The 27,964-nt window shown below is 53.1% G+C and overlaps 1 protein-coding gene across 2 annotated transcripts; it reads right to left on the minus strand.

The window, feature by feature from the left end:
* Positions 1-154: 154 nt before the first annotated feature.
* Positions 155-27,878, minus strand: LOC310901648 (aryl hydrocarbon receptor-like). 2 transcript variants are annotated; one of them, XR_014585975.1, is made up of 14 exons: positions 27,728-27,878; positions 27,434-27,621; positions 19,429-19,541; positions 15,720-15,809; positions 14,055-14,178; positions 13,693-13,823; positions 12,623-12,825; positions 12,401-12,510; positions 11,927-12,068; positions 9,844-11,434; positions 5,689-9,342; positions 4,618-4,779; positions 4,126-4,212; positions 155-3,782 (listed from the first exon to the last, which is right to left on the minus strand). XR_014585975.1 is itself a non-coding variant. In XM_083841610.1 (11 exons), exons 1-11 carry the CDS (start codon positions 27,766-27,768, stop codon positions 9,193-9,195), a joined length of 2,883 nt encoding a protein of 960 aa, XP_083697736.1. In that variant the 5' UTR covers positions 27,769-27,878; the 3' UTR covers positions 4,982-9,192. The 2 variants fall into 2 exon arrangements, 1 of the variants encoding a protein (XP_083697736.1); XM_083841610.1 differs by lacking the exons at positions 155-3,782; positions 4,126-4,212; positions 4,618-4,779 and having other exon boundaries at positions 4,982-9,342.
* Positions 27,879-27,964: the final 86 nt, after the last annotated feature.

A 27,964-nucleotide genomic window follows, 5' to 3' on the forward strand; every position in this document is an offset into this window, starting at 1 on the left:
AAAGGAAAGGCCTCTTCCCCTCCAAAAGAAGAGAAATTAACATCCCATGCAGTCAGCTTACCCTTTCACCTCCTTTCTGCCCCATGTCCCTCCCCTCCTCCCCCCCCCCCCCCAAAAAAAAAAAAGACTTGCACCATTCCTTTTTCTTTCTCCATAGATTAACAGGGTTTGTTTTCCCAGTGTTTACATGCAGCTAATGGTATGCCCAATGCTCACACAACAGTGAGTCCCTTCCTCAGAACAGGCAAGTCTCCACATGCATCCTGGGATGCCACAACCACAGGTGCTTGAGATCATGAAGCCTAATACCTCAACTCTGTCTCGGCAGAGGAGAAGGACAGCCCAGAAGCCAGATGGGATTTGGGTGCCTTCTCTGTGCTTTGCCCTTTTGCAAACTGAGCTGCTCTGTGCCCTCTGCTCTGCTTAATTGATCCGCTGCCCATCTCCAGGAAGAAACAAAAACAAAAACAAACAACAAAAAAAACATTCTCCTGTCTCATTCATAATATACTTCAAATAAAATGTGCTTCTGCCTGAGTGAACGCCCTTCGGGGGTACTTTAATCTGTCACAGTGCATAAAGCTTTTCCTGAAATCTGCATTTTTGCAGTGCTGAGTCTTCACAATGGCCCCTGGAGCCACACTTAATGTATTTCAAGGGATGTAAAGACTTATCTTGCTTAAACAACTTGGCTAGAAAAGCTAAGGTTGCTTTAATCCAATTTCTTTCCATCCCTTCTCCCAGAAAACAAAACAAAACAAAATAAAATAGCTGAATGTTGCTTTTTTTCATACTGAAAACAAAGAAGAAAGCCAAACTCCAAAAAGAACTTCTTGATCCAGCTCTGAGAACCCACCAAATCAAAGCATGACCCAGGTGAAACAGGGCAAGAGGTGTAAGGTTTTAGGTCCATGTGGGATCTGAGGACCTGCAGCCCTTGCTGCCTTGCAGCCTTGTTTCAACCTGGTCTTGGTGCTTGAGGAACATTGCTGAGAAATCAGTGAGGTTGATCTCGCTGCCAAAGCATGCTTCAAGCAAGTGGCCAGGGTACCCAGGGGATACGTTCTCCAACACTGAAGTCCAGCTACAGGCTCTTAATTAACTCCAGACCTAATGACAGAACAGAAATACTGCTGAAGGAGCAGCCATTGCTGCTGATGAATGTGGAAGATCTCAGCTTCGAGCATCTTTCCCATGTATTTCCAGGACACGGGCCAAAAGCAAGGAAAGGGGCTCAAATGCTCTCCATCTGCATCACTTTAGTGATACCAGACCCCTCTGAACAGTGTGGGTGTGAAGGAACTCAGTGCAACATAGACACAAGCAGACTAGATTTTGCTCATGTTCTCAGATTTAAAAAGTGAACCAGCAATGATATACTAGCTCTGATTCACGACAGTGGAGTCAAAACCTCAGATTTTACTGCAGTGATGCTATCTCTGATGGTTTTACCAGTCTGGGGTCTGCTTCATGACCTTTCTTGGTCATTTGCAGGCAATCATGGCCTAGACCAAATTACTATCGGAACTTGAGACAGCAAAAATCTGGATGCCATCAAACTGTACACGCCGAGAGATACATGTCCTGACAGCCAGGCTGATATGGTGGTTTCACACCAGTAGGTAGCTTGGCACCACCATGCAGCCTCCTCCAGGCCGCATCCACCTGCTCCGGCAGGGGCTCCTCCACGGGCTGCAGCGTGGAGATCTGCTCCGTGTGGGACCCATGGGCTGCAGGGGGACAGCCTGCTCCACCAGGGGCCTCTCCACACGCCGCAGGGGAGCTTCTGCTGCGTGCCTGGAGCGCCTCCTGCCCTCCTGCTGCACTGACCTTGGCATCAGGAGTTGGGACAGCTCCTGGGCTCTGTGTACAGAGACCACCCTGCAGCCCCCTGCTACCAAAACCTCTCCATATAAGCCCAATACAGTGTGCTGGGAAGAAGAAAGGTTTGGTGTATCCACATCTGAACACAGCATTAAGACAGAAATAATAATATGGTCACGTCTGTGAAAGTCAGATACCAAGGAGCTGCAGCTGGAGTTAGTGCTGTCTTCAAACCTGTCCAGAGCCAGACCTGGCTGGCTCGCAGCGTGGATCCTCCTGACCCTGCCAGGATCTTTATCCAAGCCCTCTTAGTCCTGTCAATCAGAGACATCTGCCACATGCCCCATCAGCACAAGAAAGCCTTGAAGTGTTGCCTATTTTTGGTGTCAGTCCTGGGGAGAAACATCTCCCATGTGTAGGATTTCCCAGAGTTGTGCCGGACAGTTTTGGGGAACAAGAAACTCCTCATCATCGGAAGTTTTCAGTTGCTCCGTTTTTGCCTTTGAACTCCCACCCTGCAGAAAAAAAAAAAAACAAGAGAAAGCAAGGATACCTAAAGCAGCATGTGTATCAGTGTGACCCTGAACTGGGGCTGCTCACTCAGTGCTCTCAGGGGTTTAATCACTCTCTTGGTGATGCTGATGAGTTTCCACTGACTGCAGGGCTGTGATTCAGCTGATCTGAAGGGGTGCAGGGCAGAGAGCTGTCACTCCGCTCATTTTGGATCAACACCCTTGTGTTATCAGAGGAGCATTGGGGAAATAACAAAAGAGCGGAGCACTTTGCTGCAAGAGCAAAGAAGGAGCAAGAGCAGGACAGGATGTGGCACAATTCTCCTGAGCCAGGGATGCAAGCAAGCGCAGCCAAGAGCTGTGTGTGCTGCCCTGGGGAGGTCTGAGATGGACAGCAAGGCACAGACGCTCACCCAGCAGCACGGAGCAGCACAAAGGTCCTTCACCTCGATTGATGCTGGCAGCTTCTCACCACGTGGTCTGCGTCGCTCAGAGCCAGCAGGAGCAGATTTGGAGCACAGGCTTGACAGGATATTGCAAAAGCTGGGATCAGAGCTGTTTCCCAGCTGGAGTCTAAAATAACTACTAGATTACCTCCACAGGGGCACAGCCAGCACATATAATGTTTGGCCTGTTCCTTTCACAGCTTGCCATGGTCTTGCCTGGCTTCCATTCCACCTTTCTTCAAAGCCTCCTTCACTGCAGGAGCTTCATTCCTGCCGAGGGGAAAGTGAGGGCTGAGCTCCCCCCGCACCCCGTTGTCCTCCTCCTGCTCTCCCATGGGTGCTGGGTGCCACTGGTGGTGCTTTGCAGGCAGCTGCTGGAGAGCCCCATCCCTGCGCACCACCTATATCCCACCGGGCTCCTGGGAATGCTCCTTTTCTGCCTGCATGGGGAAGAGGAGCACACACCCAAGTCAACAACTGGTGAGCATACGGACACCTTGCAGAATGATTCCAAAATTAACTGCAGGTAAATACTTCAGGGGCAGGACCAAATCTACAAACCCCAGGATCAAACTGAGAAACCCTCTCCTGCCCCTGGTGAAGCAGGAAAGGCCTATTTCTGCAGAGGCTCCTATTCAGAGCTAAAGCTGACCTGGCAAAATGCAGCTGTGCACATCTGTGACCCCATGCCGGAGAAGGATGGACACTCCTTCTTGCCTCCCTAGTCTGCTGGCACTGTGTCAGTGTCCTGCAAGACGGGCAGAGGAGAGGCTGACTTTGCTGTCTTACCATCTGTGCTTATGGTTATGTCAGTAGCTTGGGTCCTCACCCATCTCAAACACGCTGTTGCTGGTCCCCAGGCACCTCTGATGATTTAGGTCACTCCTAATGTAACGTGGAGATCCCATGTAGTGATAGTTTTGACCTACTTGTAATGCCAGGAGGAAAAATAGTTCCTCATGTCCAACTAAAATTGAAGTGTCCTCAAACTTTGCAGAAGCTAAGAAATATGAAAGAAAAACAAGCATGCTCTGGGTTGAAAAAATGTTTCAGTGAGGGTTAAACACAGTGTTGTTTTGAGAGTAGCTTTCTAAAACCCACCAGGAAAACTCAAGTAAGTTTCACTATGTAATAATTAAACAGGGTATCTGAAAACATTTCCTATAGAAAGACTTCTCATTAGCTTCCAGATTGTATTTTGTGACACACACGTTTGTTACAAACAGCACAAAAACTTTCAGCCAATCCAAATCTGACTTTTCTATTTCCAGAAAATAATAATAAATAATGAGGTTGATAATGATAATATAATAAATAATAATAATCCCATTATTAAAAAGTACCTCCTAGCTGTGAGCTGGAGATTCCTTCCAGGACGATGACTGATATGCTTCTTTATGTCACTGGCCAAGCTTGGTAAGTCTTTGGTCCTATCAAAAGGATACACAAATATATTTCTCTGGGGAGATGATTGGCAGCTAACACATTGTACGTGCAGATTGTAGGCATAGAAAGTTGTGTAGAAAACTGACTGCTCGACTCACTGTTGGGTACAAAGCATAGTAAATCCCCGGTGTTCTGAGGTGCCTGCATATTAGACAAGATTTAAAACTTCATCTAAGCTGGTGTTTTTTAATTAGAAAGCAGGAAGCAAGGAGGACTCGCGCCAGGCATGGACGAGTGGTGCCTTCCCACTCCTGGCTTCATCTCTCATGCACGGACCATCAGAAAGCTTTCTGCTCTACTGCCCACGGTTCCAGCCCCCCATGGATAATGGATGATGCACGTAGGTGGTGTGGGCAAACACCAAGCTGAGATCTTATAGAAATATTTACCTTGTTTTCCACTGCCTTGGGACCCTGGGAGACACCTGCTCCTGGCCTCCGTGATGCCACCTGGGGACTGATGCTTCCAGCTGCACGGCCACGTGTGGCAGAGGGCATCACCACTCGCAGGTGGCTCGAGCCAGGGAGCTCCTTTTGCTGCATTCACTGCAGCTTGGGAAAACAGTGGGCACAAGGGGAAAAGATAAAGATGCAGAGGCATGCAGGTATTTAGAAGTGCTACAGTGTTACCTTCCCTGGTTCAGGATGGCCCTGCTGGCCTCCCTCCACCAGAGATCCTCTGCTGCAGCTGCCTGCAGATCGGGGTGAGCCAAGGGCACATCCTGCGCCCAAGGTCCCTCTGCTGGTGACTGCCACACAGCCACAAGCTGAGAGCTAAAACCAGCCTCCCTCCCATCTTGGGGCTCTTCCTGAGGATGCTCAGTTTGAAACCCACTGTCTTGTCTATCTATAGGGAGTGGCGGCAACGGAAAGAGCAGACAAAAAAGCCCTGGGTGGGAAGCAAGCAGGCAGGAGGGGCAGGCTGGCAGTTCTGCCTGTGCCTCTGGAGAGAGCAAAGTGGCCTTTCCCTGTCCCTGCCTGCTGAAAGCCTGCAGCAGCACTAATAGCGAGTGGGCAGGGTGCTGGGCCCATGGCCTGCCCCCTGCTCACCAAGAAGCAGTGACCCAGCAGGACAAGACAGTCTTGACACTCTCGCCATTACTCCCAGGTCAGCTGCATTCCCTGCTGCCAGTGGGGGAATCCCAGACTGGCTGAGGTGGGGAGGGACCCCGCCTCCCGAAGCTCCCCAAGGAGGAGACCCCACAGGCTCTGGGCAGCCTGTGCCAGGGCTGCGGCACCCGCCCAGCACAGAAGTGCTGCCTGGTGCTCAGAGGGAGCCTCCTGGGCTCCAGGCTGTGCCCAGGGCCTCTCGGCCTGGCGCTGGGCACCGCTGGATGGAGCCCGGCTCCGTGCTCTGTGCCCTCCCCTCAGGTGTTTGCTCCCCCAAAGCAAGGGCTGTTGCTTGAGAGGACACAGGACACATCCAGGCTCAGTCCTCCCTCACCTCCTATCTCCTCCTACCTCTAGATGTGAGAACAAGAGAGCAACGGCACAGCCTCCTCGGGTGCAGCACAGGGCAGGCCACAGGTGCCCAGATGCCAGACAGTGTCTTCTTCTTCGCTGCAGCTCAGGAGGGAGATTTCACTCCAGCTGGGGTCTCAGGGCTTGCAAATAGGTGTCGTAAGGCCGAGGAGATGAGGAGCAGCAGCTGGCATGGGGCTGGGGATGAATTATGGATGTACCAGCCTCCTTGGAGAGCTCATGGTGGGCTGCAGGGCACCTCCCACTGCAGAGATGATGGCTTTTGCTCAGCAGACCTCACAGAAACACAGCATGGGATGACGTCGGGTAGCAGACACCATGGTGATGTCCCTCTGTCCCATCAGGGCACGTGGTGTAGTCCGCAGCCTGATCCTTGGGAAGAAAGAGAGAAAAAGCAGAGTGGGGCAATACACTGTAAAAATACTAATTTTACCAGCACGTCTCCATCACTCAAGGAATCTTACTGTACTGCCTCATTTTGTTATGGAAAAGCAGATGCTGGGTGAGAGTGGGAATGCTCTAAAATCTAATATACAGAAAACCAAAAACAACACTGTTTTCTAATTTGCAGATTGAAAAGATAACACAAGGAAATATATATATATAGACACACATACATATACATACACATAGGGCTGCATGACCGATCTCATAGAAAACAGTATTTTCACTCATCTTTTGAGAAAAGCTCACATTTCAGAATCCTGTGTATAACAGAGATGTCCCAGCCTGGAGGAAGCTGATGGTCCTGCACATTGCCTGGTCCAGGCATTCTTCTTAAGTCAGAATATCACGCAGGAGGATAAAACAAAAAAAGACTTTTGCAGAAATATGTCATGACCACACACTTATGCTTCTCAATCAAATTTCTAAGTTCATTTCAAAACTGTTTGTGATTTTTTTTAAATGGAAAAAAAAAACCACCTTATTTTGTATAAATACCACACAATAGTAAGAGCAAACTCTTCACTTCACAGTGACCAACTGCCCTTCTAAAGAATTTGCTGCAGGCTCTGCAAGTCCGCCTAACCCACCTGCCTCCAGTTATCCCACCTAGTTCTTCTGAATATGGGCAGAATATTTGCTTTTTCCCCAATCCTTTAAATCATCAGACACTCAGATCATCAGCTCAGAGGCTCAGGTGATTATTTTTCGACTACTGGGTACCATCTCTCCAAACCTGCTGAGATTTGAATATTCAGGTCGCCAGCTGCTTTTGGCCTCCTGCTTTGTTTCCTAGAGAGCCCCGCTCCCTGGCAAGGCTCATCATCCCACCCCTTTGCCCCCTCCATGTGCCTGCAGATTCCCAAAGGACAGAAGGGGTCCATGAGGTCTGCTTGCAGCAGCATTAGTGGTTTCTCTTCATCATTGCCTAACAGCACTTCAGTTCAAGACTCCTCCTCGGGCACACTCATGGAAGCTCAGCAACCCTTCTCAGGCCCTGTAAACCTCAGTTCTTCACCAAAGGCAGTGGGCCAAGGTCCCAGCCGGTGCCACGGGCTGGGATCTATCCGCTGCACAACCTGGGCATGCTTCCATGCAGAAAATCCATCTCTGGACAGCAGCTGTTAAGAGTATGTGAGGGATCCAGGAACAACGAAAAGCAAGTGCAAGCTGGGAAAGCTCCTTTGTAGGAGCCTTTGAGAACCTCTATCTTCTTCTTGTGGGGGAAAATATACAACAGACAGGGCTTTTTAACCACCTCAGCTGCACAGGCTGCAACCTCATCATTCGCACCATGGTGAGCTCTGTCTTCTTCCCTCACATGTAGCCCCAGCTCTGCGTTGTCTGCTGCAGGACCCTGACACACTCAAAATGGAGACAGACATGCAACCAGCAAGGGAGATGCCAAAGGCTGAGGTCCAAAACCATTTATTGAAAGAAAAGGGATTGGAAGTTAACACAAAACCAAAGCTGGACACACAGGAGGAGGGGAGGGATGATGCTTTGTCAGATTTCTTAAAGAGTTGCAGTGTTTCTGATCTTTTGAACAGTCTGTTTGTCCCATCCCACAAGATGCTACTTCAATGCTTTGGGAAGCTGGAAGCTAAGAGACTTTTTTTTTCTCCACTGGAATGACATAAAAATATATCTGTCAACTCATGCTATATACATACATGTGGGCTGCATTTCTTTTCTGTGGGAAAATATCACTATATCAGTACTTAAAATTAAGCATCATTACACTTATTTTCTTTATTTTTTTGAAAACTTTTTTTTTTTGTACAGTAAATCTGAAATCTTTTCCTTAGGTTAGTCAGTTCCGCTACTTACCTGCGATCTTTTGAGGCACAAACACAAGGTATGGCTTATACGCCAGCCTGCTCCTGATGCTTGAGAATGAACAGGCGGAGAGGATCAGACCCAGTCAGCCAGAAGACAAACTGGTTATCAGCCAGCCTGGGCATGTCACACACAATACAGCAAAACCGTCATCCAGGGTGTTCTGTACAGGACATCTAATCTAGACCCTAACATGGGAATGCCTGGGACACACAGAAATCTGGCACTGGGGAAGGACCAGTGCAACACAAGAACACAAGACAGGCTTCAGCTTTCTTTACGAAACAGGCAATATCCATACAACGCGGCTGCTGCCACAGGTGCCTGGCTGGGATGGCAGGAAATTTAATAGCGCAGGTGAAAACCTTTCCCATCTTTTTTTTTCTACACACAACTCTTCCATCGTTGTTGAATGATGCATGTAACTGCAAAGCTTTGGTGAAGCTGGAGAACGACAGCCTTGCCTGGCCATCAGCATGGAGCAGAAACCCACCCGTCCTCAGAGGTGAGGGTGCTTGCACAGACAGGGAGTACCGAACCGTGGCAGCCAGGTGACAGCCACGGAAACAGCGTGGATTTCCAAAAGCCCAGCAAAATGCACCAGAAATGCATCCTCCAATGCACCAACCTGGCTGCCGTTTGAGAGCAATCCTTTCTCTTTCTAGAGCAACAGCTAGTCTGAATGCCATTTAAAAACAACAGCAACCATAGAAGGCTAAAACATTTCAAATGTGACTCTCAGTAAGGTGTGTGGACAACATGGGCAGATGCTCACCCTGCCGGGGAAACAGGAGCAAGAAGGTCAGGGGGTGGGACACAAGCAAACAACCAACGTGCCTCAAAATTTGAGATCCTCCAGCTGACCAAGACTGACAGTACTCTCAGATGATGCAAGATAAAGATGATGCTATGCACGCCAGCTGACCCGCCTCACCGTGCCCTGGAGATAACTGCCCTCCTGCCACAGCAGCCACCTCCCTTCCCAAAGCCCTGGGTGCCCCCAGGGGACCAGCACCGGCACGTGGAGCCTCTGCAGAGGCAGGATGGGGGGAAGCTGATAAAACACAGGAAACAGCCAAGCCAAAGCATCAAGAGCCAGGACAGGACACACGTGGTAGGGGGAAGGTTTGCTGTCCACAGCTGGAAGGCAGCTCCATCCCCAGTGAATAACCCCACTTTGCTGGGTCTGGTCTTGCTCTCCTAGAGACAGAAGTCACTGCTGGAGGCGTGGGGGTGATCCGGCAGCACTTCTGCACGAGGGCGCAGCTTGCAGGAGGGAGCGGGGCTGCCCTTTGGCACGTCTCCGGGGAGCCCCATCCGAGCACCAGGCAAAACGCAGCTGCTGTCAGGCTACGAGAAGAGAGAGGAAAGAGAGTGCTGAGGCACTTGGCAGGGTTTTACTGGCAGAGCTGTAAAGAAGCTACCTAAAGAATTTAGCAGAGTCTTGGTGGATCTTGTCTGGGGACATATAAGGCACCTGAAATCCCCTGACAGATCTCATCTCTGTGCCTGTAAAACAGGACAGCAGATCATCATCTGACACGCACCACCCATCAAAGCTTACCAGTGCATGGCTGGAATTATTCCCTACACAAAAAGGGCAAAAAAAACCAAACCATGTGGAAACCAGACCCACAGCCAGACACCTTCTAAAGGGAAGAACCCATGTTCTGATCTCTTGCTCTGCAACTCCTGGTGCAAAGAAAAGCCTCTGAAGTCTTTCTGGCCACGCACCGGCAGAGCAAGGTGATTCCTGTCTACCCAACAGGCAGCATGTCCCTTTTCTGTGCTAAGATCCCCAGGAAATCCCAGCATAGAAAACACTGAGCTCAAGAGCAGAGAGGCCCTTACCTCACGTCTGGCGTCCTGGCTCAGCATGGAGGTGTACACCCCGCAGGAATTCACGGGCGCCTCCAGCGTGCTGCTGATGCTGCCAAAGCGCTCTGCAGGTGAGCTCAGGAAAGGGTACTGGGACATGGAGGGGACGGGGCTCGGCTGCTTCTCGGGAATAAGCTGGTATGAGGAAGGGGGGAAAAACCCAGAGTATGGAACCATCTCCTCCTGGGACCCTCCACTGCCCAGGGTTTCCATGCTGCACAATCCGTTTAGGTTAAAGTCCACTGCTGGCGCGCCAGGCCCAGGTGCTGGACCCAAGCAGCCCTGGTGCTGGGAGATCAAGTCTTGGCTGATGCCATAAAAATCAGACTGAGCTGGGGCTGTCAGGAGCGGGGAGACATAGTCCTGCCATGGGCTATTGCTGCTAGTGGGAAGGAAGTGTGGAGAAGAGGGGGAATGGTGGTCACACAACCTGTTCATCAGCAGGCGCCGGCCAGCCTTGCATTTTGGCTGACTTGGCGGTGCCCCATGCCCCTGGCACTGGCTGGGCAAGGAGAAGGTCTGGAGAATGTCCCCTTGGGTGGGATGCACGGCCGGGAAGTCACCCTCCGGCTGCTGAACCTCCTGTGGGTATGGGGCTCCCAGGGGCGAGCCAGCAGCTTTGGCCCACGGGGTGCCCTGCGTCAGGTGGAAGAAGCGGAACAGGCCCTCCTCCCCACCGGGCCTCCACTGCAAGCCTCCAGACGGTTCCTTCCCTGCCTCCGCCGGCCTCAGGGGCAGCGGGGATGGCTGCCCTGGTGCCTCATGGAGGGACTGTTCCCACAGCAGAGCGGCGGCCTGGCCTGGGACAATACCAGGCTGCTGTGTTTGCTGGGCTGGGTACGCAGCTGAGCCTCCAGGTGGGCTCGAGGTAGCACCTGGCAGGGGGCAGGCCTGGTGGTCTCCCTCGGACTTGTTCACCAGCATGGCATGGATGTGGGAGAGGGTCTCGTTGTTGGTGAGGAGGTCGCTCAGGGACGGGGTGTGATCAGGGTCCATATTGACCATCACCATTTTCTCATCCAGCAGCAGGAGCTCCAGGTCTTCAGTGTTCAGCCCCAGACTCTCCAGCGCACTGAAAAACTCGTTGTTGGAGCAGCTCTCATTGCTGTTAATTGACAGAGAGTCCAGGGTGGCCAAGAGAGGGTCCTCCTGCTGCAAATCCACCAGCTCCTTTTTGAAGCTGTCTTCCCTTGAGGAAACTGGAGCAGTGTCCATGCTCCAGGCCTCTCCTTCTGCACCCAGCGAGGACATGTCCTCAAGGTCGTCCAAGAAACTGCTGCTGAACGAGTGGCTAGGCGCAGGAGATGGGTGAGAGATGTACACTGCCTTGTCCTGCTGCAGCACGGCACCCAGCAAAGAACTGGGGGCAATGCTGTCCTTCTGGGAGTGCCCTCCATTGCCGTGGGAGGTCTTCTTGGACTTGCTGCTCCTCCCTTTGCTCTGGAAAGCATCAGAGAAGCCTGGGAGAGGGTAAGCGCTTTGGTATAAGAGTGCTTCTCCGGTAGCAAAGGTAAAGGGAAGATGCATGGACCGTTTTCGAAGGTGCTCTCCTCCTTCTTCATCTCTGCAGAGCAGGAAGAGGAGAGTGCGGTCTGTATGTGTACGCACTCTGTAAACTCTCTACAGTGCAGAACTGTGAATCCTGAAACCCAAGGCCCCTTTGCTACAACCGGCCCATGTGCACTGATGGGACATATGGTTCCATGTGTACACACACACACACATGCATTTATGTGCAAATGAATGCACGCATATATATATATATTTAAATATATACGTGCATAAAAAAAAACACATCTGTAGCAAAAACAACAGATACTTAAAATGCAGAGAGTAGTGGAGCCAGACAGAAGCCAGGCCTTTGCATTGCTCCTCTGTGCTGTGGACCCCGAGGACAGGGGTGTTGGGCTGCTGCCCTCCTGCAGGCACATTGGAGGTCCCTGCTGCTCCCGCACCCACGTGTCCCCACAGCAGCTGGAGAGCAGCCGCCAGGGTAAGCTCAGGCTGGTGCTCAGGACACCAGAGCAGGGATATGAGCATCACACGAGGCACTCACACGAGGGGTCTCTGTGTGACAATGATGTACTCGGGCTTGCCGTGCTTGTAGACGAGCCGCGCGTTGGCCTGCACCCACTTCCAGCGCTTGTCCTTGGTCAGCAGGCGGAAGACCGTCAGGCCGCTCTCCCCCGTTCTCATCACTGCCGGGAGGAAGCACGTGTGCAGGGGCCCGTCAGCACGTCACCCGAGGCAGGGCTGCCTCCAGCAACGCTGCCGTTTCCCGCAGGGATAAGCGGAAGGGTCACAGCTGAAGGATGTCCTGGCTGGCACATGCAGGGGACACCACCCTGGCTAGATACACCTCACTGCTCACCACCCCGAGCTCCCTACAGTGACAAGAGCATCACAGCAAGGCATAAGGCAAAGCGTCCTACGGGCAAAGAGCTGCCTGGCTTGACACAGTGCTAAAGGAGCTGCCCATAGTCCCAGCCTCAGAGGTGGGCACCAAGGGACCAGGGAAAAGGACTCTTACTTCTGACGTGGTTCTCGGCACAGTACAGCATGTCGGCAGCATGGACGAACTGGTAGCCTGTGCCACACATCCGCAGCTCTGCCTCGGTGTAGCCCAAAACGATCTTCCCCCTGCCGAAGAGGAAGAATGCACCCAGCTGAGAGGCAGAAATCACCAGGCACAACACGAACTAACGTGCAGTGAGCACGCAGCATCACCCCTCGGCTTAGCTCTAACACTTACTTGGCATCACACGCCAAGGGGGTGAAGTCCAGCTTGTGCTTTGTCCTGAAGATCATGTTCTTGGTTCTGATCTCCAGGATGGATGGGGGCTGCAAGGGGGTGGAGATGGCAAAAAGAGCAAGCTGGGGGGGGAGTGCAGACCCATCTTCAGATCTTTTGTTCTGCCCATGAAGGAATTTCAGCCTGCCTTGAAGGTTTAAAGCCTAGAAAGAGAAGAAAAGGTCAGTACCACGAAGAGCTGGGTGAACTCAGTTTGGGTGAACCTCCAAACTGAGGAGGTTCACGTGTTCTGCATGGGAACATCCCACAGCCCCAGCCAGGGCAACGCCACAGGTCCCACCAACTGGTGCTCCTGGAGCGTTGTCCCTCGCAACTTGCCCACTCCCAGGTGAGCACAGACAGTACTCCCCTCTAAAATAAGACGAGGTTTAAAAGGGATGCTACACTCAGCTCCCCAGGGCAGCAGCTCCCCATTGCTTTCTCCCCCAGCAGCTCCCCACTGCTGGCCCAGGGCTCAGCTGCACAGCAGCCTGCAGTTGCATCAGTGCATCATGTCATGCATAAGCTGCTCTTCATTTTAAGCGAGCCATGTCACAACCCCACTGAGCACCACTGCTTCTAAGTGATGGACAACCAGGACTCTTTCTTCATGTTCAGTTTCCAAACTGAATTGGTATGAGAGAGGAAGAGAGAAAGAGGCTCGTTACACCCGTGATTATGAAGCTAAGAACCCCATTAACTTGCAGCAGAGAGGAGAGATGAACAGCATCTATTTGGTCTTAAGACATGCATTTAACACAAAACCCTGGCAATCCCTGTGGAGAAAAAGCAATTTTGTTTAAGATTCAGTACCTCTGAGAGGAGACGAACATGTCCCTCAGGAAGAGGTTGTACATAGAGACTAAACATAAGAAAAGACACAGAAAAAATCTCTTTCTTGAGGTAGGCAGATACTACACATGACAGAAAAGAGTACCAGGTCTTTCAAGGCCAACTTTTAAGCTCCAACAGCAGCATGAAGCCCTTAGGGGGAGCCTGCTGCAGAGCTTTCAGTGCAGCCCTGTACTCACCAGGAAGCCAGAGGAATTATCCAGGAGGCAGCGAAACCGGCACACGAAGCTCCTTTCCAGAAAGGAAGAGTTTTCTGGGGGCAGCTGATCGGGCTTGTAGGCAGCAGCAGAAGAGCCAAGACTCTTCCTCCCTGCAGGAGATAGGAGCTGAGAGAGGAGCCATAGGCTGGTGGTCCCAGTCCCCAGCAGCACCGGGGACTGAAGCATCTGCAGAGCATGGCAACAGAAGTCTCGGCAGAGCCACGGCGTGTTGGATGAGCCACAAGGACACAAACCCCATGCGGCTGGTAGCTGGTTCCACAGCGTAGAGGGGGAACAGAGCAGCTCGTGCTGGCCATGCCTGCTTCCCAGCCTGCGCCTACCTTCAGGAGAGGGCTCCCCGTCGGGAGCGTGGGGCGGGTTGAGAGCCCAGTGGAGGTTGCGCCTGAACTCCTGCTGGTCCTCAGTGTGGATCAGCTCGAAGACGCTCTGGTGCATGACATCTGTCTAGAGGAAAACGCAACGCGTGAGCGACGTGGCCTGCCCCCGGCTGCCGATTTTCATCTTGAAAGAGCCTGTCAGTCCCAAATCCTGCTCTGTTGGCCATATCCCACCCAGTTTCCTCAGTGCATCCCCTTCGCATGGTTTCCTTCAAAATCCTGGTGCTGAGTTACGAAAGCAAAGCTGCCACATCTCTACACTGTTCCCAAGAGCTCCAGGACTTGCTCCCTCTGCCTGGGTGGAGGGCTCTCATCTACCCAGCATGGGCTGGGGAAAGCCAGCTGCGTGCGAGCAACACCACGCCTACGGTAACTAAAAGCTTGATGGGAAGCCCAATTTCCTCGTAAATTTGACCCGGTTGCTTCCAGATTATTTGGGTGCTCAGATAACCACAAAGCATTGGAGCCTTACAGGATTTACTGCGGGTCACCCAGGTGAGCGGGTGCCCAAAGGCAGACTGGGCAGGGAGCCCCAGGCATCCCCCACAGCATTACACAGCAGAGCGATGAATGTCAGCCTGTCAGCGTGGCTGTTGGAAAGCATCTCTGGGCTAACAAAGTTGCTTTGACACCTCCCCACGACCACGTCTGACAACACGGGGTCCAAATTCGCAAGACCACTGCGAAAATCCCCGCTGTCGCTCGTGTAGGGACACGAATGCAGAGGGGATGCTACACTGAGCCAACACAGTGTTTGGTGCCTTACGTGGCAAATTCTGCCTGCTGCAGAAGTGTGGAGAGGAAGCAGGGGTGAGCAGTGGCCCTAGGGAGCTGTCCTTCCAAAGGATATTGTGATGCTTCTTGTCTTCCCTGACCCTGCAGCACTGGGATGGTGAGAAAGGGGAATTTTCCCTTCCCAGCCATCTGGATGTGTAACTCTCAGGCTGCTGGCTTTCTGCAGCCTACTCACACAACCCTGTGCGAATGCTCAACAAGCAAACAAGTCAGTTCCCAGCCTTTCTGCCCTGGAGGAATTACAGCCCTGTCTGTAGCCTAGCCTCTGTGCATGCTCCCAGGAGCCTGCAGTCTCTTGGGCACCGGGAAACTTCACATTTTTAGAAGATAAGAAACTCCCCATTCCACTGAGATGAGGTTTTTCTTCCAGATGAGGCTTTGCTAGTGTGCCTGCTCCGTCCCCAGGGCTGGGTTGGGGCACAAAAAACACAGCGAAGACCCTCTTCAGACACTTAACTCTCTCATCTCTCAAGCTCAGTGAAGCAAGGGCACTTCACATCTCCAATTCCCAAGCCACTGAACTCAAAGGGAGGGTAAAGGGCTTCGTATATTGCAGGTCTCAGTCCCTGCTCCCCTCTGTGATGATTTCTGAGCCCCTAGAAAGAAGGGATAGCCTGGGGTCACGGTAATGGTTCAGGCCACCCAGCAGCCACAGACAATGTCTTGCCTTCTTCCCTGTACATGCAACCCTCCAAAGACCCTGCAATCCCCACAGGGCTGCCTCCCTGCAGGAAACTTGAGGCTAATTCTCCACTGCCAAGGAAAAATCCAGCCTGCAAACCCATCGCTGCCAGCCAGAGGTGTTCCACCAACCTGATGAAATCCCAGATAGTCCTGGATTGTGTGCGAGGAGTAAAATATCAGCCCTTCTGACGTTACCACCAGCACGAAGCCGTTGAGTGCCTAGGAGAGAGAGGAGGTCCGCAGGCATGTGCCACGCTCACGTCACCCTTTTGTAGCAGGACCGCACGTTTCATTCTGCTCAGACACTGCTCGCCCCAGTCCTGGCCGGTCCACTGCCCCACGAAGGGAGAGGTGCGTGCCAGAAGACAAAGCGCAAGACAAAGCACAGAAGCCCTGGAAGAAGAGGAAGCCCTTCCAACCGCATCTCACTGCTGGGCCCACCAGCAGCTGTGAGCAAAGAAACATCTCAAGGTCCTGCTTGGTGGCACAGCAGCCCTGGGCAGTGCCAGCTGATCCTCTGCATTTATTTTTCCCCCTTGCAGAAACACACAGTGAGGGCAATAAGGACGCAGGAGACTCCCGATCTCTGCTACTCTGGCCCACCTGGTGAGATCCTGCTTTACCTAGCAGAGGTCAAGCCCAGAGCTTATTCTTAGATTTCCTCTGTTCTGCCTCGCTTGGTTAAATCCTGCCAACTGAAGGCTGACTGGAGAGAAGTGGGATCAACGCCAGCGGAGCTGCGCTCACTGAGAAAGCAGACAGTACCTTCTGCTGGGTTTCTCTGAGGTCACGTAGCTCTCTTCCATACAGCTGCCCGAGCGTACCCTAATTGGAACTGATGGAAAACTTTGCTTCCATCCTCACTCGGATTCAGATTTGGACATTTATCCTCATCCTAAGCGAAGAGTGAGCACAAATCTGAGAACCACTTGCAGAATGAAACCAGACACCATCGGGAGCTGGTCCGTTCTGGTACTCTGGCGGAAAGAAGCCTCTTTGACAATGGGGAATCAAAGCAGCACTTCACATGGGCTGCACTTAAGGTTAACCTGTGTCTGCCCGGGTGGCTCCTCCTGCGTAGTTCCTGTCCTCCCTGCGGCCCGGGGACGCTCCTGGCAGCCACGTGTGGCCAAGGACGGCGTGGGGCTGGAAAAGCCGGGGGATATTCAGTGGGAGCAAGCCCACTCCATAGCCGCTGTGCCACCGTTGGCCACGTACCTCTTGCTGACACTTGGCCCTTGCGGGTGGAGTTGCTCCTGCAGTGCTGGCAGCAGAGAGGAGTGCACTTTGGGGACAGCCACCCAGCTCCAGCTGCATTTGCATCCCTGCTGTCCTCCCCCGGTGCCGAAAGAGTGTGTGCATATCCTCCGCCCAAGGAGGCTGGAGGCGCTCGCTGAATGCTGTGGTCTGCTCGTATAAAATAAATGCTCAGGCTCCTCTGCCCCTGCAGGCCTGAAGAACTACACCCTCCCCACAGAAAACAGCAAACACAGCCACCAACCCTAAGTTTCTGATGCATTTTTAATGCTACACAACTTTGTGTGGTTTTGTTTTTGTTTTGTTTTGTTTTGTAACACATTTTACAGTTCAGTGGCTCTTCTGTCCTCTCCTCGAGCTCCAGGACCGCAAAGCCAACATCCAAGGGAGCACTGCATTCCCTGGCAGGAAGGGGCTGAGCCGGTCAGAGCTCCTGTCCTCCCCCAGAAAGGCTCATTCCTACCAGGCTCACAAACCTGGGTGGTAATTTGGGTGTTGCCCTGGCAGGAAGGGACATGGTAAAAGGGACCAGGGACAGTGTCCTTGGCCCCTGGAGATCCGTGAGGACTATGAGGTGCAGAGGAGCTGCCCCACCAGTCTGGGAGTTGTCCCAGTTGTCCCAGTTGGTTGTAGCCTCCAGAAGCTACAGAGCTTTCACAGGGCTGGCACCGCCGCCCTGCCACCCCTCCTAAGGACAAGAGGTCCCTCCAGGGACACTGCTGCCAGCCCCAAGCAGGAACCCACCAGAAGGCAGGGCCCTCCTGTTCCCCCAAACCGGTGGCAGTGCACAGCCAAAACCCATCCCGTACCACTAACCTGGCTGCAGCCGGGGCAGCCAGCCCCGTCCTGCTTCCCTCGCTTCGTCATGTACAGACATCAGGATTAATTAGGGTCTAGCGTGTCGTCTCAGCCAAGTCCGGCTATTGTTGCTGCGAATTCCTGCTTCATTGTCCAGGTCCGCGTTTCTCCCCCCTCTCCTTCCCTTTATCCCAGGCACAAACGCTCTCTCTATTTACGGGGTTGATCTCAGTGTGTGGGAATCTGCTGCAGAGGTTAATTAGTGCTGCCAAATGCACTTTAATCCTTTGAGCAGCTCTGGAGGCACTGTCCCGCCGCGGTGGCAGCAAGCAAGGTCTTGCAGCGCCCCATCCTTCCTTGTCACACCAACCAACAGGCAGACTGAGCCTGCTGAAGGCAGCCTTGCTGACAAGAACAGACCAAAAACATAAGGCTGGAAAACTTTAGGAGCAGAAGGGGAGGAACGGGGTGGACCAGGAGATGAGAGAAAGGAATATCAGGCATCTAAGGTGGCAGACAGAGCAGATGTAGGTTTTTAAACTGGAGGAGCTTTTCCCCATGGCATGGACGCAAGTCCTGGCCACGTGCCACATCCAGCATCCCACAGGAGAGCCCCTGCGAGAGCCAAACCTAAAGCCAGAGCTTTTAGCCCCTCGCTTGGTGCCTCTGCAAGGGCGGCACCAAGCTCTGGGAGGAGTGTGATGAGCAGGGCATCAATCCCTGGCCAGCCCCACTGAGCGCGGTTTAGCTATGTCCACAGCTCTGTGCTTTGACAGCAGAAACCCCTCGGGGTTTTGGTTATTAACCAGCGTTTCTCTCACTAGGCACTGAGATCCCGGCTCCCCAGCAACCAGGCAAGACAGTAATTATAATTACTGCTGAGTGAGCTTCTGGACAGGCGCTGGGGCTGCCCAGCTCACAGAGAGAGGCCTTCGGGCTCAGAGGGAGCGGAGGAGCTCCACGGGGGGACAAACCCACTCATCCCCCCGACCCAGCTTGCAAACAGAGAAGCACGGATGTGGGGTGCCTCCAGCATCTCCAAAGGAGCCAGCCACGTGCTTCTCGCAGAGCTCCCGGGATGCTACGATGCACCCTGTGTATATAGGGGCACGTGTGTGAGAATACCCTGAGCACAGCGGTCACCTGCACCTATTGATGTGTTCTGTGTTATGCCTCACTGCCTGAGAAAGCTTCCACAGCATTTCCTTCCCTGTTTTCACCAGAGTTCGGAGAACACCCCCGTTTTGAAAACCGTTCTCAAGACACCTTGCTGTGCTTGGCTCCTGCGTTACACATACGGCCCCTTCGCACACCAAAGCAGAGGAGGAGAAGAGCTGACTGTCCTCGCCCAGACATTCAGTGCTACCTCCACTGAGGTGAAGGGGCTCTGGCACCTTTGATTTACAGGTGGCAGTTGTCTCCCAGGAGGATGGAAAAGGAAAGGGGAAACGACACACAGTTTCTGCCCCAGGGATCTGAAGAGTTCTTAAATGCTTTTGAGCAGAAGCTCAATCGCAACCGCTACAGGTGAAATTACAGCAGGTAGAAAAAGAGTTTTGCAACCATGGCAAAAGGTTGTCCTGATGAACAAATACATGAACGGAGATCAAGAACCTGACAGCTCTCTCCCTCCCACCTCACCACAAGCTTCACCAAAATGTCCTGGAATAAATGACAGAGCAACCTGCTTTTTGGGAAAGCTCGAAGGAGCTGGAAAGGGGACAAGAGGAAAATGCCCTTGAAGGCATCTGCCAGGGAGAGGTGGCTGGAAAGGACCACTAACCTGCAGGAGCAGCTCGCCCTCCGGTACTGCTGCCACTGCTGCGCCTGGAGCGGGGCTGCCGTCATGGTCTCCATCTCTCTCTGCTTCGTTGGCACCGTGGTTTTTCAGAGCAACTGCAGCAAAGCAGAGGGAAGGGATGTCAGTGCTGCAGTAACGCTCCCAAGTCACTGCCATGAGAGCCCGAAAGGCAGACCTGGCCGCAAAGCTGGGCACTGCTGCCCGGGGAAGCTGCGAAGTTCTGCCAGCCCTTTGCTTTGCCCCTCCAGAGCTGACTTTAACAGGACATTTTCCCCCACCCCTCCATAACCTCAAAATTCCTCTTTTATCCTTTTTTTTTTTTTACCTTATTCCCAGACCTTTAACAACCCCCAAGTAAAGAGCAGTTAAAGCCAGAGATCACTAAAACAGACGTGCACCAGCAGAATAACTACGAGGTGCTGTGTCTGCCAGCAACTGCCTGCACCCCCATACTGCAAAAGGACATGTTTAGTGAGCTCATGGGCTGGGAAAAAAGATCTCTCATCATTTGTCTTGTTAAAGAGGGTTTATGCAATCAAATTAAGACAAGCCGTAGCTCACAGCAGGAGAGAAACAACACGCACACACATACAAGAACAGAGACACCTGAAATTGCAGGCAACCTAATAGCGTCCGATGTGCCATAAATACAGATGAGGAAATCCAGCTCTCCTTTCACTAAAAGATGGAGAAAGCAGCAAAGCTGGAAAGCTTCTTGTGAGCACCATCAGGACAGGGGAAGGCATTTGGCTGGCAAATAAACTGGCTGCTAGCACTGGGAGGTCCAGGACACTCCCCTCGGGCACAGCACACACCACTTATTCCAGGAGCTGTCTGAACACCGAGGGGCCAGCAGCCCAGGATTAGGTTTGCAGTAGGTTGGTGCCGGGCACCAAGAGCCGCCTCTCCCTGCAAGGCTGTGCCAGCATCCCGGGCACCACGGGCAGAGCAGGGCTCAGCAGCACCTTCCAGCAGCCCCAGGAAGCAGAGCCACTCGCCCTCCTGATCCCTGTGAGTAAGACGCAGGGATTATGAATTATTAAAGGTCTTCCTCCTCCCCTGCCAGCTCCCAGACAGCTGCGCTGGAGTTGCATGACAAAAATAAACCTGGTTGATAAAAGAGTGACTAAAGGGTTGAAGAGGTCTGGTTTAATGGTTTGATGTTTGCCTTCAAAAGGAAAACTTGCGAGTAATGGACTTGGATCACAAGCACTGACTAAAAATAGACTTCACTATCAGCATCTGGGCTGCCCCTGAGCTACAGGGCCAGAGGAGACACCAGTTAAAATCAGAGGACGACACAACATCTCTGTGCCAACATCTGCCACCGAACCCAGCCACCAAACCACATTCCCCACGAGGGTTTCCCCGACCTTCACCAAACAGCACGTTTTCCATCAAGCCACCCACGGAACCCCACATAGACCTGCTCTTGGCTGTGGACATCGTGGGCAGGCCTCCCGCTCGGTGCCCCCAGGCTTTGTCTCCCCATAAATAGCCCCGTGGGTCAGCAATTCAGCAGGGCTGTCGTGGCACATCAGGCTGACGAGCGGAGAGCCACCACCGCATCCTGCCCCGGCTCCCTCCCCGCTACCCCGGGCGAGCAGGGCAGGAGCGGGGAAAGCTCATTCCCAGGGGAGCGCCTGCCCTCACGCCAGCTGCGTCCGGCGGGGAGACAGGACGCGAGCTTCGCCCTTGCTGCATGACCCCAGAAAGGCCTTTGCAGGAAAGAAAAAAGGGAGAGAAGCGGCTTTTTCTGAGGACATCGGCTGGCATGGTGCCACTCCGGCCACTGGCATCACCTTTGCTGCTGGCAGCTGAAGGAGGAGGAAGGCGAGGAAAGGCTTACACATTTTTCCTGATATTTCTCCAAAGAACAAATAGCTTCTGCCAGGATCTGCAGGCTGTTTTGCCACAAAAAGCCTTTTATTGTAGAGGAAGAAAAAATCTCCCTTCCCCAGGCAGGCTGGGCATTGCATTTCAACCACTTCTGCTCACAGCAAGCAGGGCCCCACCGCGCCGCACGCAACCTGGCAGGCTACTGCCATCCCCAAGGGTGCTTTGGTCACCCCACAGCCCCCGGGGCTCCGGGAGCATCCCATGATGGCCCTGCCAGGAAGGACGAGGCACCTGGCACGGCGGTCCTCATGCAGAGCTGCCACCCGGCTCACCAGGTCTCGTGCTGTCACCCCCAGGAGCAGTAGATTGGGAGCCGGGGGTCCCAGCCTTGGGAAGCTGCTTCACGTGAGGCTGAAGGCACACCTCGCCACCTAACAGGTTTGCCGGTGAACTCCTGAACCTGCAAGGGCTTTGCGGACCTGAGGAATCTCTGCACCAACAAGCTGGTATTAACATTTTTGAGAGGATATCTCCCAGCCCCCTTCCCTTCCCTCCACACAGGCAAAACCTCCAAGTGGGAACAGGATTTTGCATCAGCCATGGCCTGAGGAGGAAAGCAAGAAGTCTCTGAAATGTAACCCAGGGGTTGGTGCAGGAGAGGCAGAAGAGAACTCAACCACTTCACAGCTCTTCAAGAGCAGTGACAGATTGTGTCTTACCACTGCTGCTGGCATCATTCAAACAAGGCAAGAAAACACCGAAGCCATCTGCAAGCGATGGTAGGGACACCTGCATGCCAATTATTAGTTTCAGCAGATTTTGGGAGAAGGAGAGATGTTCTTTTAAATAAAATTGCCTTCTAGCTGCCTCTTTCCTTCTTCCTTTTGCCAATTCCCCAAATGCAGGATTTTTACTCACATAGGAGTAAAACCTCATCAGGACAAATTTCCCGATCTTCCTTTTATACCCACCCCTTGAGAAGCTCACGGGCAGCAAGACCCACAGCTCTGCTCACACACCCATGCATTAAATAACACCTCAAAATTGTTTTCCTGCACTGGCTTGCGAAGAAGAAACAGAATATTGTAAGTTAAAAAAAAAAAAAAAACAACAACAAACAAACACACAACAACAACAGAGAAACAAAAGCTCTTGAGGTTCTGTGATTTTGCAGCAGAGATGGGAGTTATTATTACTAAGTGGTGAAAAGCTGAAGCGCAGCTGTAGCGCCAGGCGGAGCACCGCTACCTGCCTCTCCAGCTTCTCTCATCGCTACACTGTCAGCACGCCAAGCCTGATCAGTGCTCTCTGATTTAATGCACACGTTTTACAACAAGCTGACATGTCGCCAGCTACTTTGAGAAGCAAAGAACAGGAACATGCACTCAGTAAAGTGTATCCTGTTCTGGATTATTATTATTTATTTTTTTATGATTTGTCATGATCTGAGCTCTCCCTAGCCGACGCAAATTCCTCAGGCAAGGATGCCAAGTGACTTAGCGGCAGTAGTGAGCAGGTCCCCCGATGTGGAGTGTTTGAAATGCGCTAGAAGGAAAGAGCATCAAGGAAATGGCAAGAGAAGCAGGCAGCGATTTGCTGACCCTGGGCAGCAGAGCCATCTCCTCCCTGGCTTGCTGACACAGCACTTCATTTCTCACCATTGTGCTGCGTGGAGCCCATTTTCTAGCAACTGGCAAATACTTCCCAAACTTCCCCTTGCTTATGCTTAATGTATACTACAGTTTTACTTACTGTTTCATAATACCTGCCACAGCTCCCCACTGTCACAAATTTCATTAAATGGATTAATTATTTATCCCTTGTCTGAACGGTACAGACACAGCCAGTTCTGTGACAGCGCATGGTGAATAATGAATATCCTGTTAAAAGATCTAATTGCACTTTTAAAAGCAAGGAGGCCTCAACTACACGTCCCTGTTGCATCACTGAAGACACATGGGTCTCAAAGGGAGAAGCACAAGCGGAGGTTTAAACAAGGACAAAGAGGACAAAGATGTGCCAGGCTTTTCCTTCTTTTTCCAGCACTTAGGAGGGTTTGAAACCTCCTAACGCTGGCAAGCCACAGTCCTTCAAGTGATGACAATCCTTGATGATAATCCACAAACTGTGACAAGAGAAGGGGAAATGGTTTTAAACTAAACAAGGGCAGGTTCAAATAAGATGCGAGGAAGAAATTTTTCACAATGAGGGTGGTGAGGCCCTGGAACAGGCTGCCCAGAGAAGCTGTGGGTGCCCCACCACTAGAGTGTTCAAAACCAGTCTGGACGGGGCTTTGGGCAACCTGGTGAAAGACGTCCCTGCCCATGGCAGGACATTGGGTGAGGTGATCTTTAAGGTCCCTTTGAGCCCAAACCATGCTGATTCCCTGAACTCCAGCAAGTTCAGGAGCTGGATTTGAAGCTGAGCTTCCAGCTGTTTCCAGGAGTGCTGATGGCTCTGCAGAACCTCTCTGCACCCCCTGTGGGCCCTCCACCACACGTGTCCTGTCCCAGGGACCACCATGGGCCTGTACCCCAGGGCCTGGCATTCCCCCCCCAGCTCTCAGGGGGAGCACCAGGTCCTCCAGGTCCTGCCTGCGACACCCGCTGCTCCTGCCGCACCGCAGCCTCCTGCGAGACATTCTCATGGGGCCCAGGGAAAAGGATTTGGCAAGGAAGGCACGCAGCGGGGAAATGGCCTACCTAAGGAAAGTCACAAGACTCTCCCAGCTCAAAGCGCCCCTGGAAGCCAGCTCGTTACCTAGCAGTCAAGGGAGCCGGGTGATCACAGGACTAGGCTTTATTTTTCTTACACTGCCTCCTAGGTTTTCGGGCTTTGGCTGCCCACAGTAGGTGACTGAACCGCACAGATGGTGGAGAGCCGATGAAGTGAACGAACAAGCACATGTGGGCTGCTCTTCTTTGAAGAGCACACTGTTGACAACAGAGGTTTCAGGGGCACAGCTAATTACCCCCAGAGGGCAGACGAGTGCTTGGGGTATGGGGGGTGTCAGTTCTTGCACCCCTGGCCGGCCGGGCTCGCCGCTGGACGAGGCACTGCAAGAAGCACAGTGTGGACAAGCCTCCCAGCACACAGCAGAAGCGTGCTGCAAGAGACCCTCCTCCAAACCAGGCCCCGGAATATTTTGGGGTCTACCCACCAGGCTTTCAAGCGGGCCAAGCAACACACGGGACCCCCATGGCCGATCCTCCCGGGGCCAGGGAGGAAGAAGTGCTGCCAGCTCCCCTCATGCCGGCGGCACGTGCTGGGCCCGCGGGGAGGGATTAGGGGGAGCCAGGCACCGCCAGGCCGAGCTGCCGGCATCGCGTGCGGGCTGAGGCCGTCCCGGAGCGGTGCAGCCAAGCTGGGGCTGCACAGCCACACGTGGTGCCGACTGGGGCTCCTTTTAGCAATATCTCCCCAAACCCATGCTGAGAACTGCACCGTTCAGGTAAAAGCACAGATGCTTCTTGCACACGGTGTGTCTGACAGCTGAACAACAGGTCGCTTCCACAGCAAAATCACACAATCCATCCCGACCGGTGCAATGCAAACGCAGGTATGTACTTCATGAGAGCCTATGAAACCTGCTCTGCATTTTGAACAATTTGTCACACGTCCAGAAGATGATTGGGAACCAGAAACAAAATGAGAGAAATTCCCAAAATTTTACCGGTGACCGTGATCCAGAATCCATCATCTGTTTTCTAATCCCTTCAGCCCATATAAGCTTCCCCATACACCATCTACACATGGATCAGTATATTCAAATAAAATTAAAAAGTCACTGATTTTCAAATAGGTTGGGAGAAACAACAGCCTGGAGGCGAGAGCACTTCTGGCTTGCAATGAATTATTTAAGAAGGGGGCTGGAGAAACGGCAGCTGGCATAAACCTGCCTGGTGAATTGATTGATTCACCTGTGGGACAGCCTGGCGGCTCTCCATAAACCAGAAGAGACCCCAAAACACTTGTGTTTCCTCATCTGATCTCACACCGGACTTGTCAGCACTCAGCAGCTAAGGCCGTTTCCTCGGGATCCCGCTTTGCATTCCCAAGGATGCTGCACGGCAGTCGGAGCACGTGAGCTCGCACAGCTCAGCACCGAGCAGTCAGACAGACAGACCCCGGCTGTGCCAGCCCCCTCTAACTCTTTTCCCTGCCAGACCGAGGGAAAAAAAATGAAACATAAGGGAGACCAAAAAGAAAAAAAAAGAAAAAAAAAGTCAAGGAAAGAAAAAGCAATGTATTTTGAATGCTGCAGAAGCCTTCCTAAGGTTTTATTTCAGCTCCAGCACAGCACCTCTGAGAGTAGCATCACTCTAGCGTTCACACCAAAGTGGACTAAACTCATTTAAAATCACTTGATATTGTAGATGGGCTTGCCCAGAGCTGTTTTTAAAGATAAACTACTTAATTCAAAAGTCTTTTTTTTTTTTTAAAAAAAAAAAGAAGACTTTTTTTAAGAAGCAGAAGAGACTTACCTCGATGCCCAATCACCATTTGCATCAAAAAGGATGGGGCTTTACCCCCTCCCTCTCACACGTGAATCACTGTGACCTGACTTAAACCAGAGAAGCCCGTCCCATAGCTCCAGACACACTCACAGCTCAGCTGCTGGGATAACATGATGTCAGACCCACTGAGCTGGGGACACAGGGTTGTCAGACCCCAGGGTGCGTAGCCCTGGCCAGGGGTGGCCCCTCACGGGGCAGGAGGACCATCCTCCCCCAGGGTCACCCTGTGCTTTCCCCGTCCCAGCACAGCGTCCCTAGGAAGGAGGACAACTCCAAAGCACCCCACAACTTCTGACATGATGCTTTGCAACGAGACCGTCCATTTCAAAACTGCTGTTTTAAGGAAATGCTCTGCCACCCCTCCATTTTATAAATTCTTCAGGCTTTTAAATCATTCATGTTTCAGGAGACCGGCAAGGCCCGCACTGCGCCACGAACCTCCACCCCACAGCAGCCTGAGGGAACAAGCGTGCTTCTGCAGCCCCCGGGATTGCCAGCACTGCCCTGCTGTCTCGGCCCCTTCGGAGGCACCCTCGCAGGCAGGACAAGCTCCCGGGGGTCCGAGGTGCCCCAGCGGGCACCGTGCAGAGGGGTCCGGGCAGTGCCTTCAGCCTCGCAGCACAGCTCCCTGCCAGGGCACAACCAGCGCGCAGAATGCAGGCGATACGGTCAAGCAAACAAATCGACCCGGTGCTGCAAGGCAAACAACTGCTCTCCCAGGCCATTAATTTTTCATTTTGCCCGCCTGCCAATCCTACAAGCAATGTTTAAAAGAGAATGGAAAAGGGAAAAAAAAAAAAAAGAACATTCAATATATTCAGTGATTTGGAGTTAAAAAAAAAAATGTTTCTGAGGTCACATGTGGTGTTTTAAGCCACTTGTATTTCAACAGGAAAATCCAGTGCTGCCCAAATACCCCTCCGGTGGGCTCCTACAAATTACAACAATAACAGCCCAGTGGAACGCAGAAAATGCCTTTAACACGGCGTATTTTAAAAGGTTCCCAAATAAACTCTAACCACATCACAGGTAATTATTCATTGTCAGCACAGTGAGCATTTCTCCAGTCTGTTGCAACGGGGGAAAATTGTCACTTGCGCTGAGAAACTTCCCAACTGTGCTGCCTAACGTGCCGCTACCCTCGCGGCTGTGCCTGCCAGAGCCTGAGCCCGGGATCTTGCAGAAACCCTCCAGCCTGGACTTCAATTTTCTACTTCAGTGGAACCCACAAACAAAATCAACGTAATCTTTAGAGATCCCTCTAATTCCAAACGCGCACCGGCTCCGCTTTTGTCGAAGCGCGAGGCGTGCGCACATCTCCCGGAGCCTTGCAGCTGACACTCTTGCAATGTCGGAGCAAGAAAATCCAGTGATAGGGGAAAAAAAATAAAAAAAAATAAAAAAATAAAAACGGGGAGAACGGCGGGCGTTGTGCAGCGCTGCCGCTTGGGGCTACCTGTAGGGTCGCTCACATGCCCCGGGGTGGCTGCGGCCGGGGTGAAGTGACAAGAACCGGCACAGACGTCCAGGGACAGACAGCCCACGGACGGACAGACAGCCCACGGACGGACAGAAGCCCACGGACGGACAGACGCCCACGGGCCCCGGGGATGCTCCGGCCGGGCACTCACCGCTGAAGAAGCTCCTGGCTCGGAGGAAGCCGGCGCTGAGGCGCAGGACCGACAGCTTGTCCAGGCCGGCCACCACCTCGGCGGGGAAGGGCAGCAGCGCCGCCAGCCGCTCCAGCTCCCGGTTCAGCCGCTCCCGGTGCCGCTTGGACGGGTTGGACCTGCCGCCGTCGGCCGCCGCAGCCCGCGCCCTGCCGGCACAGCCACCCGCCCGTGTCACCGCGGGCACCGGCACCGCTCCCGGCCCCGATCCCGTTCCCGTTCCCGGCCCCGGCCCCGCTCCCCGCCCGCACTCACGCTCGGGGCGCCGGCTTCCGCCGCTTGCGCCCCGCGTACATGGCCCGGCCCGGTCCTGCCCTGCCCGGCTCGGCTCTGCCCGGCTCTGCCGGCCCCGGAGCGCAGCGGGACCCGGAGCGACCCCGGCGGGAGCGGCCCCGCCTCTGCCCGGGGAGGGGAGGGGAAGGGAAAAGGGGGGGTCTGGGGGTGGGGAGGGGGCGAGGGGTGGGGTAATGGGGCGCTCGGGGCCCGGGCAGT

The sequence above is a fragment of the Anser anser genome, assembly GCF_964211835.1.
Source record: "Anser anser genome assembly, chromosome: 6".
Classification (NCBI taxonomy): domain Eukaryota; kingdom Metazoa; phylum Chordata; class Aves; order Anseriformes; family Anatidae; genus Anser; species Anser anser.